Here is a 14,397-nt window from a genome sequence, read left to right as displayed (position 1 = left end):
CCCCGGCCACTACTGGGTGCTGGCAGCAGGGAAGTGAGCAAGCATCTCCACTTTCGGTGGCTATTTTCAGGAGCTGGAGCAAAGCCGAGGAGTAAGCTATGAGATTGTCACCAAGGAGACCAGAGAAACAGGGCCCAGCTCCGGGCAGCAGGGAAGAGCTGAGGGAAGGGCTTTCTGCAAAGCCCCAGGACCCACGTGTGGGGCTCAGCACCTCCCCTGGCCCCAAGTAACCCACCCAAGGGCCCAGCGTTCCTCCTGCCAGGCTGGGGGGTTCATAACCCAAAACCAGCAAGGGACGGCTCAGGTGACACAACTCTTCCTTCCCCTGCTGCGGGGCTGGGCTGCTCTGTCCCCTTCGGTTAATGACCTGTGGGAGAGTCCCCCGGACATAAGGCAGATCCCAGAAGCTATGCTGGGAGCCACTCCCTCCACTCAGGGGGGCCACAATCACCTTACCTGCCTTGGGGCAGCAGGAACAGTGGGGTGGTGGCACAAACCCTTCCTGTATCAGAGCTCAGCGAAGCACAGGGAGAGCCGAGGTGCCCTGCTCACCCAAATAGGTCAGGGAAACAGAGGCAGATGGAGGCCAGGAGAGCAGCTGAGTGTTAAACTTTAATAGAAATCCTTGAGAAACAAAGGGAAAACAGAGAGCAGAGCCCAGGAGAAAAAGCACCAGCCTGCAGTCTCCACATCCACGCCGCAAGTCTCTGGCGCGATCCGACAGCCTCGAGAAGATGCTCCCTCCCCGGCAGCCCTACTGTGCCCCCGACGAGCCAGAGCAACGCTGGTACCTGTGGTCTCTCTCAAGTGGCGATGTCCAAGCCCAAGCTTTCCCCTAGGCCCTGAGGCTGGGAGAAGGCAGGATGTTGGCACAGCCATTCAGAAAGGATTGCACTGGTCGGCTGAAAGCCCCAAGCTCTGCTCCTTTCAGAGGAGCAGGGTGGTGGCTGGGGACTTTTCTGCAGAGGCCAGGGTGCAGCAGGGCAGGAGCAGACACAATTCCTGGCAGCTCCAGACAAACACACAGAGACACAGGCAAGCAAGGAGGACTCAAGCCGTGGTGGTCGGGGAAGGCTGAGCTCACTCCACACTCAGCCAGCTCCCATGCAGCAAAGAAACCACCACCACTGTCGTCAGGCTTTAAGAACAGCATAGGACAAAGTCCAGATAAAACCCCCTTCCCTAGGCTCTGCCATTTGTTTTAAAAAATGGAAGTCACACAGACCTTTTCCTTCCTCAGTAATAAAACTCTCTCTAAAAACAGCCTCACAGGCAAGTGTGCAGCGCAGGGGGCTCCCACAGTCCTTTCTCTCCAGAGCCAGCTCCTGTCTCTTCCTTTGAGGTAGATTGATGTGTTCCCAGGGGAGGGACGGCAGCTGCCTGGTCACATCACCAGGGTGGTGTCCGAGAGGCAGCCAGCAGGTTTCTGACCGACTCCACCAGTGCACTTGTTGAGAGGTAAGCTCTGAGCAGAGTTGGGCTCCAGGCATCTTGTGATGTCCTCACCAGCTGAAGAGAGGAGTGTGCTGCAGGAGAAACGAGACCCCAGGCTGCTTATGGATAGTGAGAAAGTATCCGAAGTCCTATGGTGCCACATTCATCCGCAGTATCGTTACACACAGACAGGGCTGCCAGGCTCATTTATTCAATCTCCCATCCCAGTCAGCACCACTCAGCCCAAGAAATCCCATCCCATTTGATGGGACTTCAGAGTCACAGCTTGATCTCCCTGCCTGCACATAAACCCACCTCCATCCTCACCCGGGCACTGCAGCAGGGATGCCCTTTCCCTCAAGACCAGGTGTGTGCCTGCCCTCCACTTCAGCTCACCCAAATGAACCCTGGCCCTCCAGCTCTCCACAGGAAGTGTCAGGACCAGCAGCTCCCAATTCACAGCCCAGCTTTGCTCAGGGAAGCTGGCAGAGTGCAGCAGACCCAGAGGCCTTTGTGCTCTGCCAGCCCCACGCCACAGCTGAGAACCGCTGCCCACTTCTGGCCACACCAGAGCCCACAGAAGCAGTGTGGGTGCCTTTGGGGAACACCTTGTCAACATGTCCTGACCAGGACATCAAGCAGTCCAGGCGTTCTGGCCCTCATTCCCATCCGAATGTGGGCATACAGTGCCAACGAGACATGCCCAGTTGCATAGACATCACGCCAGCCCCACCAGTTGGCTCTCCAGAGAGTAGTGGCTGGCTTCAGAGTATGTGAGCCAACCTGTTCCTCTCTCCTGAAACCAAGCTGCTTTCCCTGCTGCCAGTTGTCTTTCAGGATACCAGTCCTAAAGCCACACCGTGAACACCGTGAGTGTCACCGCCAGCGCAAACTCACCTCAGTCTGCCCAGTTCCAGTTCGCTGAAGCCATTTGATTGAACGCTGCTCTTCTGGAGGAAGAGAGACTTTGGCAATGACCACTGTGGGACGAAAGAAAGACAACCAAATGGCTATTGAAGTCGTGGCAAAAACCTCTCAAGTCTGCTGCGCTCTGCCGTAGGCTGCCCTAGTGCGCTTCAGCTTCCTCACGCTGCTGCGCATCGTCACTGCCACCAGACTGTTCCCAGAATAGCAAACAGAGCAGTCTTTGCTCTCTGCTTAATGAATCCCTCTGCTGTAAGTGGGAGCAGAGCATCTCGAGGTCAAGAGAGTGGGTTTCTTTCACTGGATCAACCTGCTGCTAAGGCACAGGAGTGACAGACGGAGATGGCTCCCTCGTAGGGGCCATAAAGGGCAGGGCAGGTACCAAATATGTGGGGTGGTGCTCGGTGCACCCAAGGATATTCAGATGCAAAGTACTTGCAGATTTGATATACCGGGTGGACTTCGTGTTGGTAGGAGAGAGAGAGGGTTTTTTCAGATTCATGGAGGCCTTGGCAGAGAGGGAAGAGGAGGGCAAACAGGTAGAGCAGGAGCCACAGGAATCAGAACAAGCACGCTGTCTGCCCAGCTCTGCTCAGACAAACAACCACGTCTCCTTAGCTTGCTCACAGCCATACGCACCATCTGAGCAAAATCCATCCCCGCTCCAGCGTGGTACCCTTTGACACACCAGTTCTTCAGTAGCTCCAGACCTGGGAAGTTGCAGAAAAGACAAGAAGCGAGAATGAACAACCGTGGTTGCAGAGAGTTAAACCTTCCCAGCTCTGGGAACACAAATATGCCGCAGAGCGAACCGCCTGTGCAGTACATGCTATGCAATAATTAGCTGAACACATGCCTGAGTCCCAGCGAACACGGGGTAAAGCAAGGGCGTTCACCCCTTGTACAAGCAAACACCAGCACGCGCCAGCACGTGGGCTGCTGCAGCGCCTGCCTTCCTCCCAGGGAACCGTGCAGCAGGCTCAGCTAAGCAGAGAAACTGGGGCAACACGGGATTTGCCAAATTAGACCAGACTGGCTGTCCCCCTGAGCCTGGTGCCTGCCAAAGGCAGCACCTGATTTGGGCTGCACCGGCAAAAGTTCCTACAGTGCAAATGTAGAGCAGCTTTGCTGTCACCGTCCTCGCACGGCGCCCATCAGCTGCCACATCCCAGCGCATCATCTCCTCCCTGCACGGATCCATCCGGAGCTCGACGTGAGCTGAGGCCTGGCCTCCATCCCTGACAGCGAGCGAGACTGGCACAGACTGAATTCCCTGTTGGTGTGGCTGGAAGCGACCACTCTTTCAGCCACACACTGGACGTGCTGCCCCAGAGCACGGGGAGGTCACCTCAGATCAGTCGTGTGTCCAACTGTCACTGAACAGACCCTACTTCCTCCAAGGCCTCCCGCTAGCTGGCCCCACCGCAGCCATGGCCCTGCCCACCACTAACCCAGAAATATGGTGAAAACTGGGACTCCTCCCTTCCTGTTTTCTTTTTTATGAGCCTTAGAGCCACAAGCCAAGGTGCCTTGAGATTTAAGAACCAGCAGACAAACAGCCAGGAACCCGATGCTGTCCAGCTGGGGTCACAGTGGTTTGCTACACGATACCAGCCCTGGCTATAGGAGGAATCCTTGCTGTCCAAACTGTGCTCTTCAGTGACCTTTCAGCAAGGCCCAGGACCTTGGAAAAAAAACACAAACTCATGTGTTGGGGGCCAAGAGGTGCAGGACAGCTCAGCAGCCCTGCTCCGGCTCTGAGCACCAGCCCTTGCTGGCCAGGGACAGAGGAGGACTGCACAGAACATACGTGAATGGGAAGGCACCAGGGGGAGGCTGGGTTTTGCTCGGAGGTGAAGAGCAAATTTGCTCACTGGGCTGCTTCGGGGAAGCTGGCACATTGAACCAGGACCCCGACCTGAGTGGCAAAGTTCAGGGCAGCACTTCAGCACAGACGATGACAGGATCTTTCTTCCAGCTGACAGCAGAGGCATCCAGCAAAGGTATTAGCAAGGCAAAGGCTGACACATGCTGACAGCGCAGCTGGAGAGGGCGATGAGGTTACTGTCTGTCTGCGAAAGGCTGTTACCCACCCCTTTGATACTTGAATTGACATGAATGAAAAGTGGAAAAAGCTTTTTCTTTTTTTTTTTTTTCCTCCCCTCTGCATGACAGCCAGGATAGGAGCACACATATGGTCACCTCAGCGGAGGGCTGGCTCCTGCAGAAGCCTCTCCAGCTAGATCAGCTGCTGGATGGAGAGCCCTAAGCCACAGTCTCTTTCTTTTAAAGGTCTGTAACTCCTCATATTAAACCTCACGGTTTTCTCTCCTAAATAGCCTCTACTGCTGCCCTGACAGAGACAGCCCTGTGTGAGAAGGAATTGGTCCAGCCCAGCTACACCTCATTAAAGGATATTTTTTTATTAAAATACAGAATTGTGTCCTGGAAAGGCAGAAATGATAGCTGTATTTCTAGTTTAGGAGAAATTCCTCTACGTGCATGCTGACAGTTTTTCATCAGTTAGAAAGCAGCAAAAAAATGGGGAATAGTCCAAATTTTTAGGGAAATCTGCTGCCTCCCCAAGTCCCAGGTTACAGACATGAACAGGTAGCTCCCTATCTGGGTACTGCCCTCAGGTTACTATCCATTATTGATTTTTCAAGCTAGTGAAGGGTCTGGAGCACAAGTCTTACGAGGAGCAGCTGAGGGGACTATGGTTGTTTATTCTGTAGAAAAAGAGGCTGAGGGAGGGGACCTTATAGCTCTCCACAACTACTTGAGAGGAGGTTGTGGTGAGGTGGGTGTCGGTCTCTTCTCCCAAGTAGGAGGCGAAAGGATGAGCAAATGGCCTCAGGTTGTGCCAGGGGAGATTTATGTTGAATATTAGGAAAAATTTCTTCACCAAAAGGGTTGTTTAGCATTGAAACATGCTGCCCAGGGAAGTGGTTGAATCACCATCCCTACAGATATTTAATAAATATGTAGATGCAGCACTTAGTGACACGGTTTAGTGGTGGGCTTGGCATTGCTAGGTTAATGGTCGGACTCGATGATATTAAAGATCTTTTTCTACCTAAATGATTTTATGATTCACTTCACAAGTCATCTATAAGGAGCAAAGCCCAGTGACACAGGCTGTTTCTCCCCCAAAAGAGGGTGAGGCCAGAGCCAGAGGCTGAAGACAGAATCCCAGCTTGCTTCAGCCCCAGGGCACCTAGAAGTACCAGTGCTGCATTTACCAGAGCAGTCAGCACCTCTGATCAACTCGGAGTAAGTTTTTCGCGATATTTGAAGCAATCTGGAAGGGTGACACATTTCCTATGGGTAGTGTGTTCAGGCAGGCAGCTCCCACTCAACACACAGTTCAGGAGTTTCCCGTGGCTGCCGGCAGGTGACCGTGCCAGGCTCTCGGGTGGCAGTTACCTTTGTGTTTATTCAAGTAGTATTTGAGCTCCCACTGGGTGACCAGAATGTTGAAGTAACGAGGCTGCTCGAAGAAGCGCAGGTACCGCATGGAGACGTGGGAGGGGAACACCCGCTCGAACTGCCCACGTCGGGAATACTCGTCCTCTGTCTCCACCAGGATGCGAACGTCATCTGGGGTCAGGATGTCCAAGACAGAAGAATAAAAATCCTGCGGACAAGAGCAACGAAGGGGTCAGGGAGATACGTACTATGCACTGTCAGTTCCCCTTTGCACTTCTCCACCCCATAAACCCTCTCAGGCAGAGGTGTCCACATGTCTGAGATCTCTGGGACACAGACCACGTGGAAAGTGAAAAAATCCAGGCTCAGTGGTGACGTCAACACCGCACAGAGCTGAGGAGATTCCCAGTTCTGCAGACAAGGCAGGAGGCCCTCCTAACCTGCACCAGGTCAGCAGGCAAAAGCTACAAGAGCTGCACAGAGACACAGAGTCCCCTGTTTGGGGACTGATGGGTAATGTGCCCCTCAGCACACACTTATTTTAATATAAAGATGAGCTAGTGCAGCAGCAGCTTAAGTAAACTCAATTTATTTCTCTCCAACTGCCTTGGGGCAGCAGCTTGGCAGGATGGTGCAAGTATCGGAGGAGATTGTGTCATACCTGGTCAGGTATCTTCTGTGTCAAGTAATAGGCCTTCTTCATCTTCTCTGCTATGAAATGCTCAGATGCTGGCTTGGGCTTCTCCTTCAAAGCACCGCTCAGACTGAGGACACAAGAAGAGACAGTAGAGCATTTAAGCAGAGAATACAAAGTCCTGTCATGGCAGAGTTGCTCCCAGAAACTTCTATGAGAGCAGTGACATCCTCAGGAAGATGATGTGGAGGAGGACACGCTTTCTGCAACGATTTCAACTACTTCCGAGATCAGTGATGCACCCACAGCCCTGTGAATCAGCACCGCATCCAGGAAGGATGCAGGCAGGGGAACAAGGAGGATCCTGACAGCTCCTCACTAGGGGATTTTGGTGTTCCTTCGTCCAAAAGGTGAACCATCATCTCACACCCTTATAGGATGCAAGAGGGTCAAAGATACACCGTGACTCAATTCACAGAGCTTGAAGCCTAGTGGGATCTCATGTTCACATCCCTAATTGTAACCACAGGGCTAGGGGCATGACTACTCAGTACTGGTACTGTGCAAGGAGGGAGAGAACTTTTAGATCAAAAATCTTCCTCCTGCACCATCCAAGAACTCTCAAGACTCGAATTCAGCTCCAGCTTCACATGCCACGGGAAATCCTGGCCTTTTGTACGATCCAACCAGCAAGCATCTAAACTATTCCAAGCACCCAACTGAAACATTTGGGGATGCCAGAGTCTGCCCAACACCTTTTAACCCTTATATCAACACAACTGATTTGTTCAGCTGCTGCAAAAATAATTAGTTGTGTGCAGATTCAAACAGGAAGACCAGAATGTTGAGGCTGTGCTGCATGGTGCTTGGGGAACATACCGATCTACTGGAATTATGCCCACATGCAAAAAGAAACCTTCACATCCTTCCCAGGGCAGGAGATACGGTTAAGCAAGCTTGCCCCTGGACGCAGGAACTCTGCCTAATGCATTATCTGAACCACGTTAATCCCCTGTGGGTCCCTCAGAGGACACCTGCCCTTCAGCACCTCTATCGTGAGCTGCAAACAAGCGCATGATCAAAGGGCCGCAGATGAGCTGGTGAGTGCTCCTCGGCTGGAACAGGCCCATACTCTAAGCTCCTCTTCCTTTGCTATGGGCACGGGGCAGGCAGAGGACAAGAGTCCCATCTTTTGGCGTGCCCATACATCACTGTGTGCTGGTGCTCAGCCCAGCAAGCCTCTCCTGTGGTGACATACAGCCAGTAGTCGCTCTGCTGCAGGGAACAGGGCTGGTTTTCCCCACACCATCAGTTTTGAAACCAGCATAAACCCAAGCTGCGGTGAAACACAGGTGGAGCAAGGGCCTGGGTGGATATATGCCTAGAAATTAGCCTTACACAAGAAACAGTCATGTTAGCTGCAAGGTGCACACCCCTACCCATAGGCCTACACAGCCTCTGACACCTGCAGACCTGCCTCAGGAACACATCACTCCAGCCTTTGGAAAATAACAGGTGCTCCCCTTGCTCAGGGCAACAGCACATCACCCCTGGGCCAGAGGGTAAGAGGATCCAGCCCCAGCACCACTGGCCCTCCAAGCAAACAGCAAGGCAGCGCAGCTCAGCATCAGTTCTAGTAGGGGGAAGGAGGACAGAGCACGACTCGATTAACTGCAGTGCAAGCACAAATGACGCTGGTCTCACTTCCAACTATGCAGAGAGGGCATAAAGCCGTCTGCCTTGAAGGGACTGCAGGAACCAGGTAGCCAGGCAATGATGCAAGTCCCTCAGACCCAGAGCTGAAGAACCAGCAAGCACAGGCTCTCAGCAGCACAGAAAACAGCATTTGGGGGCAAGCAGCCCCCAGATGCAATCCTCCAAGAGAAAAGAAAGAAGGGGGCTGACCCGCAGGTAGAGTCACTTCTTGCCTGTGGCCTTGAGGCCACGCTGTCTGTGCTGGGCAGAACGAAGCCAGCAAGGTTGAGGAGGTCCCGGATCATCTGGCCCTTGATGCTCACGTCCAGCGGGGAGTTGGAGTGGAGGCTGCGGGGAGGAAGCATGACAGCAGTTTGAGTGCTAAACGGAGGTGCTGAGCCCCACAGCCTCAAGGTCACTCCGTGGGTTAATACCGATGAGGACACAAAACTCAGCTCATCCCTCCCTCATTACAGACAGCCCTAAGACATTGAGAGAAAAATTCTGATAACAATTCTTTGAATGGTGGCTCCCATCAGAAATGCTTCATTTTTCCTACCTCGTTCCAGATTTGCTGGAAACAGACAAATCCACCCCCAGAGCCCTGTGTGGGGTCACGGTTCTGCATCCAGCTCACGCTCGTCCACTCCCACAGGCAGAAGAGGCCATGCTGCAGCTCCCGGCCCTGCCTGCGCAGCCGGGTGCCATCAGCAAGCAAGGAATGGTGAACAAGGCAGTGGAGCTGCTGATCGCTTCTGCCCACGCAAAGAAGAAATCTCTGCGATCACCTGTTCCCTACATGACACATCCCTCCTTGGCCTTCCTTTTTTAACATACTCTTCCCCAGCTCTAGCTGGAGCGTACCCAGCGAAGCTTTCTCAGCTGCGGATGGATGTTGCTTTCATAGACAGAGAGGACTTTGATTCCTGCAATTTGGAGAGGGAGGCTTCAAAGCCCAGTCTTTCAGCAGAGAGTGCAGGGGATATCATAAGCCAAATTCATTTTGCGGTTAAAAAAAAAAAAAGAAAGAAAAAAAAAGAGGCTATTATCCACTCTGTTGTAGCTCAGGATCTGCTTTACCTCGGGGAAATGTTGACCTCCAAGATCCAAGGCTTGAGGTTTTCATCTAGCATGATATCAAACCCAAACAGCTCGTGGCAACAATACGGCCGCCGCACGTACATCTTCACCAGGCTGTTCACGTAGGGCTCGGATCTGCAAGCCAAGGAAGAAATGCTCGTCTCCAACAGCGGGAGAGCAGAGCTCCGGCTGCTCCCAGCACACGCTGCCGGTTCTGAGAGCGTGTGCAGTGGGAGTGGGTGGGCTGAGAGGCTGACGCGGGCCCATGAGCTGCTGCTGCTGCACTGCGTAGGGATCCAGCATTGCATCCTGAGCACCCCTCTTCTGTCGGGCAGGATCCACCTCTGAACAACTCTGAGATCCACCCCACACCAAGGAACTTTTCTTTTCAGGGACCCTGAGAAGCAGGTGGCAAAGCTGGGCAGAGTTGGGTACACCGCACCCACCTGGCCTCCTGCCCCACGCCAAGGGCAGGCCCAGGAAATGTAAGCTCTATTTACCTGTTGCAGGTAACGCAGCATGAGCATAAGTAACAGGATGAAAGGAAGGATCCAGAGGGAAATACTGAAGCCAACAGCCATGATTAGATTAAGTGCAAAAGGACCAGGGACTGGAGGGGACTGGAGAGGCAGAGAGGCGAGAGTGCATCCCTCAGCCAGGCACAGAGCAAGGGGTGCCAGGACTCACGCAATTTTTGATAACGATGTCCTTAATCTTCTCCCAGATGGCCTCGCAATTAACTCCCTTCTGGGTCAGGTAACTCCAGAGAGCTTTGAGTGCCCTGGGAGAAAGAAAGCAAAGGAGGTAGCTCTGCAGCTCCTTGCTGCTCAGCCCTGCTCAGGGAGTGAAAGCAGCAGAGCCTTGATGAAACTCTTCCCTGGCACAGCCATCCTCAACCCCCTCAGCTCCTGGTTGCTGCCCTCCCCAGCCTAGCTCCCTGGTCTTGGTAGGTCCAAGCTACTTGGAACATAAATCTGTCATAGACTTGTCCCAGCACTGGAGTAACAGATCCCAAATTAGCATATGAGCAAGGTAAATTAGGCCCAGATCTTACTTCCCTCCCCCTCCATGTCCTCAACAAACCTTTCCTTCCTTCAGGCATTCCCCCGCAGCACTGCGAATAGGAATCCGGCAAGACCCCTGTAAATCTTTTCGCTAGACCTATTTCACTGAGCCTTCAGGGGTGGAGAATAATTTTCGAAAAATGTGGAGAACAAGATGGTGGGGGGGGAGCATCTCCGCTTTTACAGGAGCTTCCCACACCACACCGAGGGCTGCGAGTTACCCTGATACTGAGCCAAGGATGCTCAGAAGCTGCTCAAGTGAGAGCGTGTGGCTAATGGCCAGGAATCCAAAGGTCATGCCTCCTGCATACGAGATGGAGTGGATTACAGCCACTCTTATCTTTAATGAGGGAGCAGCCAGCTCTGACTTGCACAGCGGTACTCAAAACCTACACAATCCTCCCACCGTGGGATTCCAGCTGCTGGGGGACAGCAGAGCCTCCTCCAAGTCCCAGTGGAGGAACAGACCACCAGGTAGCAGGTCCAGGTCTGAGAAAGCAATCCTACCACAGCAAAGCACCTTCTGCAGCTCTGCTTGAAGTGGAGTAGCCCTGCCCAGATCCACAGATCGAGAACTCTATCCTGCACTATTTTTAAAAGAGTTCCAACACTGCTGTGGAATCAGAGACAAGTGCCTGGGGCCCTGGATCAGTCCACCCATGGGACAGCAGGCAACAGGAACTCCTGCAAGACTGCAGCCCTCCTCCCAAACGCCTAGAAATGGCATTGCTAGTCCTATCCACACCAAGCAGCACAGAAATAATCAGTTTTGCATCAGAACTCTCTCTTCCTCTGCCTCCACAGGGAAGTCAAGAGCGAGAGGGGCAGAAGCTCCCATCTAGCCTGCTTAATCATCACAACTACACATTCAAGTTCCAACAGCATAAAGTCAGATTCTGCTTTACCACACCCCATCTCCCCCACAACAGGGCAAGGGGATGAATGAGCACAGATGAGAGCAGTGTTGGAAGCAGAGAACGGCACAGACACAGACAGGATGAACAGCAACCACAGCCCAAGCAGCAGGGGACAGGATGAGTCACAAGCCATAGAGACCATCCAGATTCCATCGACATCAACCCAGGCTAAAGTCACTCTGCTCCTCTAGTTTCCCCAAGCAGGAGCAAATCGATACAGGAAGCACCTTCAAGTTTTGGAGAGGAATACTGAGAACAGGCTGACTTAACATGGCATAGAAAGAACTGCCCTGGGCCCTAAAAGCATCACCTACCATTTGTGTCCCTGACAAGCGGTCTCATCTGAGTTGGACTTATACTCTGTGTTCTTCTTGTTCACGCTGTAGTTGGTCAAGTGCACGAACTTGTTGCTGAGGCTCTTCATGGAGGAGGAGTACCTAGAGGAGGCAACAGGAGCACAAGCAGTCTGAGCTTGAACTGGCTGCCCCCAGTTCAAGCTTGGCCCATGAAGCAAGCAGAAGCTTTGTTCTCGTCTCCAAAAACTTTTCGCCACCCATCAGCCCCGCTGCCTCCCTCTCCTAATTGCCTGAAGCTCCCTGGTAGTTCAAGCTTGGCCCATGAAGCAAGCAGAAACTTTGTTCTCGTCTCCAACAACTTTTGGCCACCCATCAGCCCTGCTGCCTCCCTCTCCTAACTGCCTGAAGCTCCCTGTCCCCACGGGCCCAGAGATGATGGGACAAAGCATGAGACACAGAGCAGGCTACCTCAGGGCAATGGGATGCAATCACACCCTCAGAAGGTGTCCTCAAGAAAAGACCAGAGCATTGGTGAGCAAAAGCACCAATAGACCTGCAGCAGTCTGAGACAATATAGTCAAAACCAGAAGAAAACATCTCACTTTCTGGTATGCCTATTTCTATGCAGCATGAAGCACGGTGCAATTCAAGAACTGCTTTACACCAAGTTGATCTTGCCTTGGAAAAGGTGGAGGAATGAAGCATCCTCTCGCGTTCCCTTTCAACACTCACCTGCAGTAACCTCGTGCGTTCCCAGACTGCTTCCTAAGCAAGCAACCTACAGCTTTAATCAACACCATGGATGGGATGCCTGCCTCCTGCCCCAGCGAGGCGGGTACCACAGCCACACACGCCTCAGCGCCGAGGCAGCTCCCCGCCGCCGCAGCGCTCTCCTGGACAACCTACTTGCAGCTGGCAAAGCGAACCAATCCATCCTCGAACAGGTAGACCCGGAGGGGATCGTAGCAAGTGACGTAAACGTAGATCCTCAGGTCGAACTTCTTCCCGCCGATGAGGTAGGGTTTGTGCAGATATCTGCAGAGGGAAAGCATGCACCAGGGGAGAGTTATGATTTCCACGTGCAGGAACATCTCCAGCCCCTGCCTCAGAGGGCTTGACAACACCAAGGATCAATGCAGAAGCCCTTTTGAACAGTATTTCCAAGTTAAGTGCATGGCAGTCAAAATGAGAGAAGAAAAAGCTCTCCATTGCAAAAGGAGATTATGCAGCACCCGAACAGTACTGCCTTCTGCTCTGTTCCATTTTGAAGACATTTTCCCCAGCTCTAAGTAGCTTTTTCACACCCACAAGACTGATCACAATATTCAGGAACGTCTAAGACACGCAGTGTGCCACAGATGGTTTGGTTCAGTGAGCAGAAGCAGTTGGAAATTTTCATCCAAATCACTTGATTATTCACCCCAGCAGTTCATGATTTTCCATAGGAAAACTTATCACTTGCACAGGGAGCAGACGGGGAGAACAGACACAGCAACACAGCAGTTCCCTGGCTGCCAAACACCAGATAGTTTTCCTGTCCTCACCAGAACCTTCCCAAAAAGCAGCCTCAAACCAAGATGAGCTATCCCATTTTTCTGCTTAAGGGGAAGGAGATTCTGAAAATCCTGTTATTTCAAGAAAACCCTGTGACCACCTTCCATACACAGAGGCTCTTACTGACCCATTGTGACTTGGTTAAGAACAAATCTTTGACAATTGCCACCTCTTCCCTGGGACTTCTCTCCCACTGTGCTTGTGGGCACTGGATAAGGTTCGTTTGCCTCCAGAGATGCCAAACCCCACAGTACAAAGCAGCGGGAGCAGGATCACAGCAGAGCTGAAGCTGTTCCCCTGCCAGACAGAAGCTCCAGAAAGCCTGTGGAGCCAGTTTGTACTCAAGACTTCAGAAATCTACACAGAGAGAGCCAGATTTCCAGCAGCAGAGTTACACCCAGGCAGTCGAGAAGTTTCCAAATGTAAATCAGGTGCTTCTCCTCTGTCACACAGTGGCAGCAGCCCAGACCTGGCCAGAGAGACTAGATACTAGGAGGTTCCAAGGCTGTGTGTCAACCTTGCCTTCTCCCACTCACCTCTGTACCAGTAGCGGTCTCCTTTTGGGAAGCTGGCTCCATTTGTGGATGACCTGGATACCAATGCCTCTTGCTGACGCTGGCTGCAAAACACAAACAAGAAGGGATGATTAGATCTTCTCCCTGCAGCTACAATGGGACAGAGGATCGAGCTCTGCTTTGCGCTTACTGGTTTCACAATCCATTTCTGGCGGCTGGCTCCTTCCTCCCACGCTTTCCTGAGTAATTTGATGTCCTGGGGCAGGATGAAGGACTGAGGGAAGAAGTTAAACTCCTTCTTCCCACAGCGAGCCTGCATCTTCGACAGGTTGCGCCACAGACGGTCCTTTCTTCCAATTTGAAATGAGCCGGGGAAGTGGTTTAGCTGGAAAGGAACCCAGATACTGCTGTGAGATCTCCCCGCTTCCCCACCTCCCTGGCCAGAGCGCACACCAAACATGGTGCAGGGTAACATCCTTTGTCCCTGCACGGTGACCCAACGGAGACAGAACGACCCCTCAGCAGGACAGGAACGGGGCTGGAGGCAGCTAACTTCCAAATCTGGATGCTGCTTCAAGACCGAGCAGTTTGGTGCATCACGGCTCTCCAGAACAAACATACATGTGACAGATATCGAATCTCTGGTGCCTTGCATGTTCACCAAGCTACGGACCACTCCTGACCCTTTTTGTGATTAGAGTTAGGCAACGGCCACACCATTCAGCTCTGCCAGAGAAAAGAGCCGTTTAAAGCAACAAGGACTGAGTTTGGATGAGCTCACACATGCAAACAGCTTGGCTACAGCTTGGCTACATCTGTACAAAAGCCCCCTTCACAGCGGGAATGCTCCCCCCG

At 52.7% G+C, this 14,397-nt stretch overlaps 1 protein-coding gene across 1 annotated transcript in view; it reads right to left on the bottom strand.

The window, feature by feature from the left end:
* Window positions 1–1,384: 1,384 nt before the first annotated feature.
* TTLL4 (tubulin tyrosine ligase-like family, member 4) overlaps window positions 1,385–14,397 on the bottom strand; it is an 18,988-nt gene continuing 5,975 nt past the window's right edge. Inside the window, 12 exon segments of the mRNA XM_009878851.1 lie at window positions 1,385–1,526; window positions 2,332–2,414; window positions 2,998–3,068; window positions 5,785–5,995; window positions 6,449–6,551; window positions 8,327–8,464; window positions 9,197–9,330; window positions 9,878–9,977; window positions 11,492–11,614; window positions 12,380–12,508; window positions 13,564–13,646; window positions 13,733–13,927. Of these exon segments, the coding sequence (XP_009877153.1) occupies window positions 1,385–1,526; window positions 2,332–2,414; window positions 2,998–3,068; window positions 5,785–5,995; window positions 6,449–6,551; window positions 8,327–8,464; window positions 9,197–9,330; window positions 9,878–9,977; window positions 11,492–11,614; window positions 12,380–12,508; window positions 13,564–13,646; window positions 13,733–13,927 (1,512 nt within the window).

This window comes from Apaloderma vittatum, unplaced genomic scaffold, assembly GCF_000703405.1.
Source record: "Apaloderma vittatum isolate BGI_N311 unplaced genomic scaffold, ASM70340v1 scaffold8701, whole genome shotgun sequence".
Classification (NCBI taxonomy): Eukaryota; Metazoa; Chordata; class Aves; order Trogoniformes; family Trogonidae; genus Apaloderma; species Apaloderma vittatum.
Note: the sequence above shows the minus strand (reverse complement) of the source record. Positions and strands in the feature narration are given on the sequence as shown.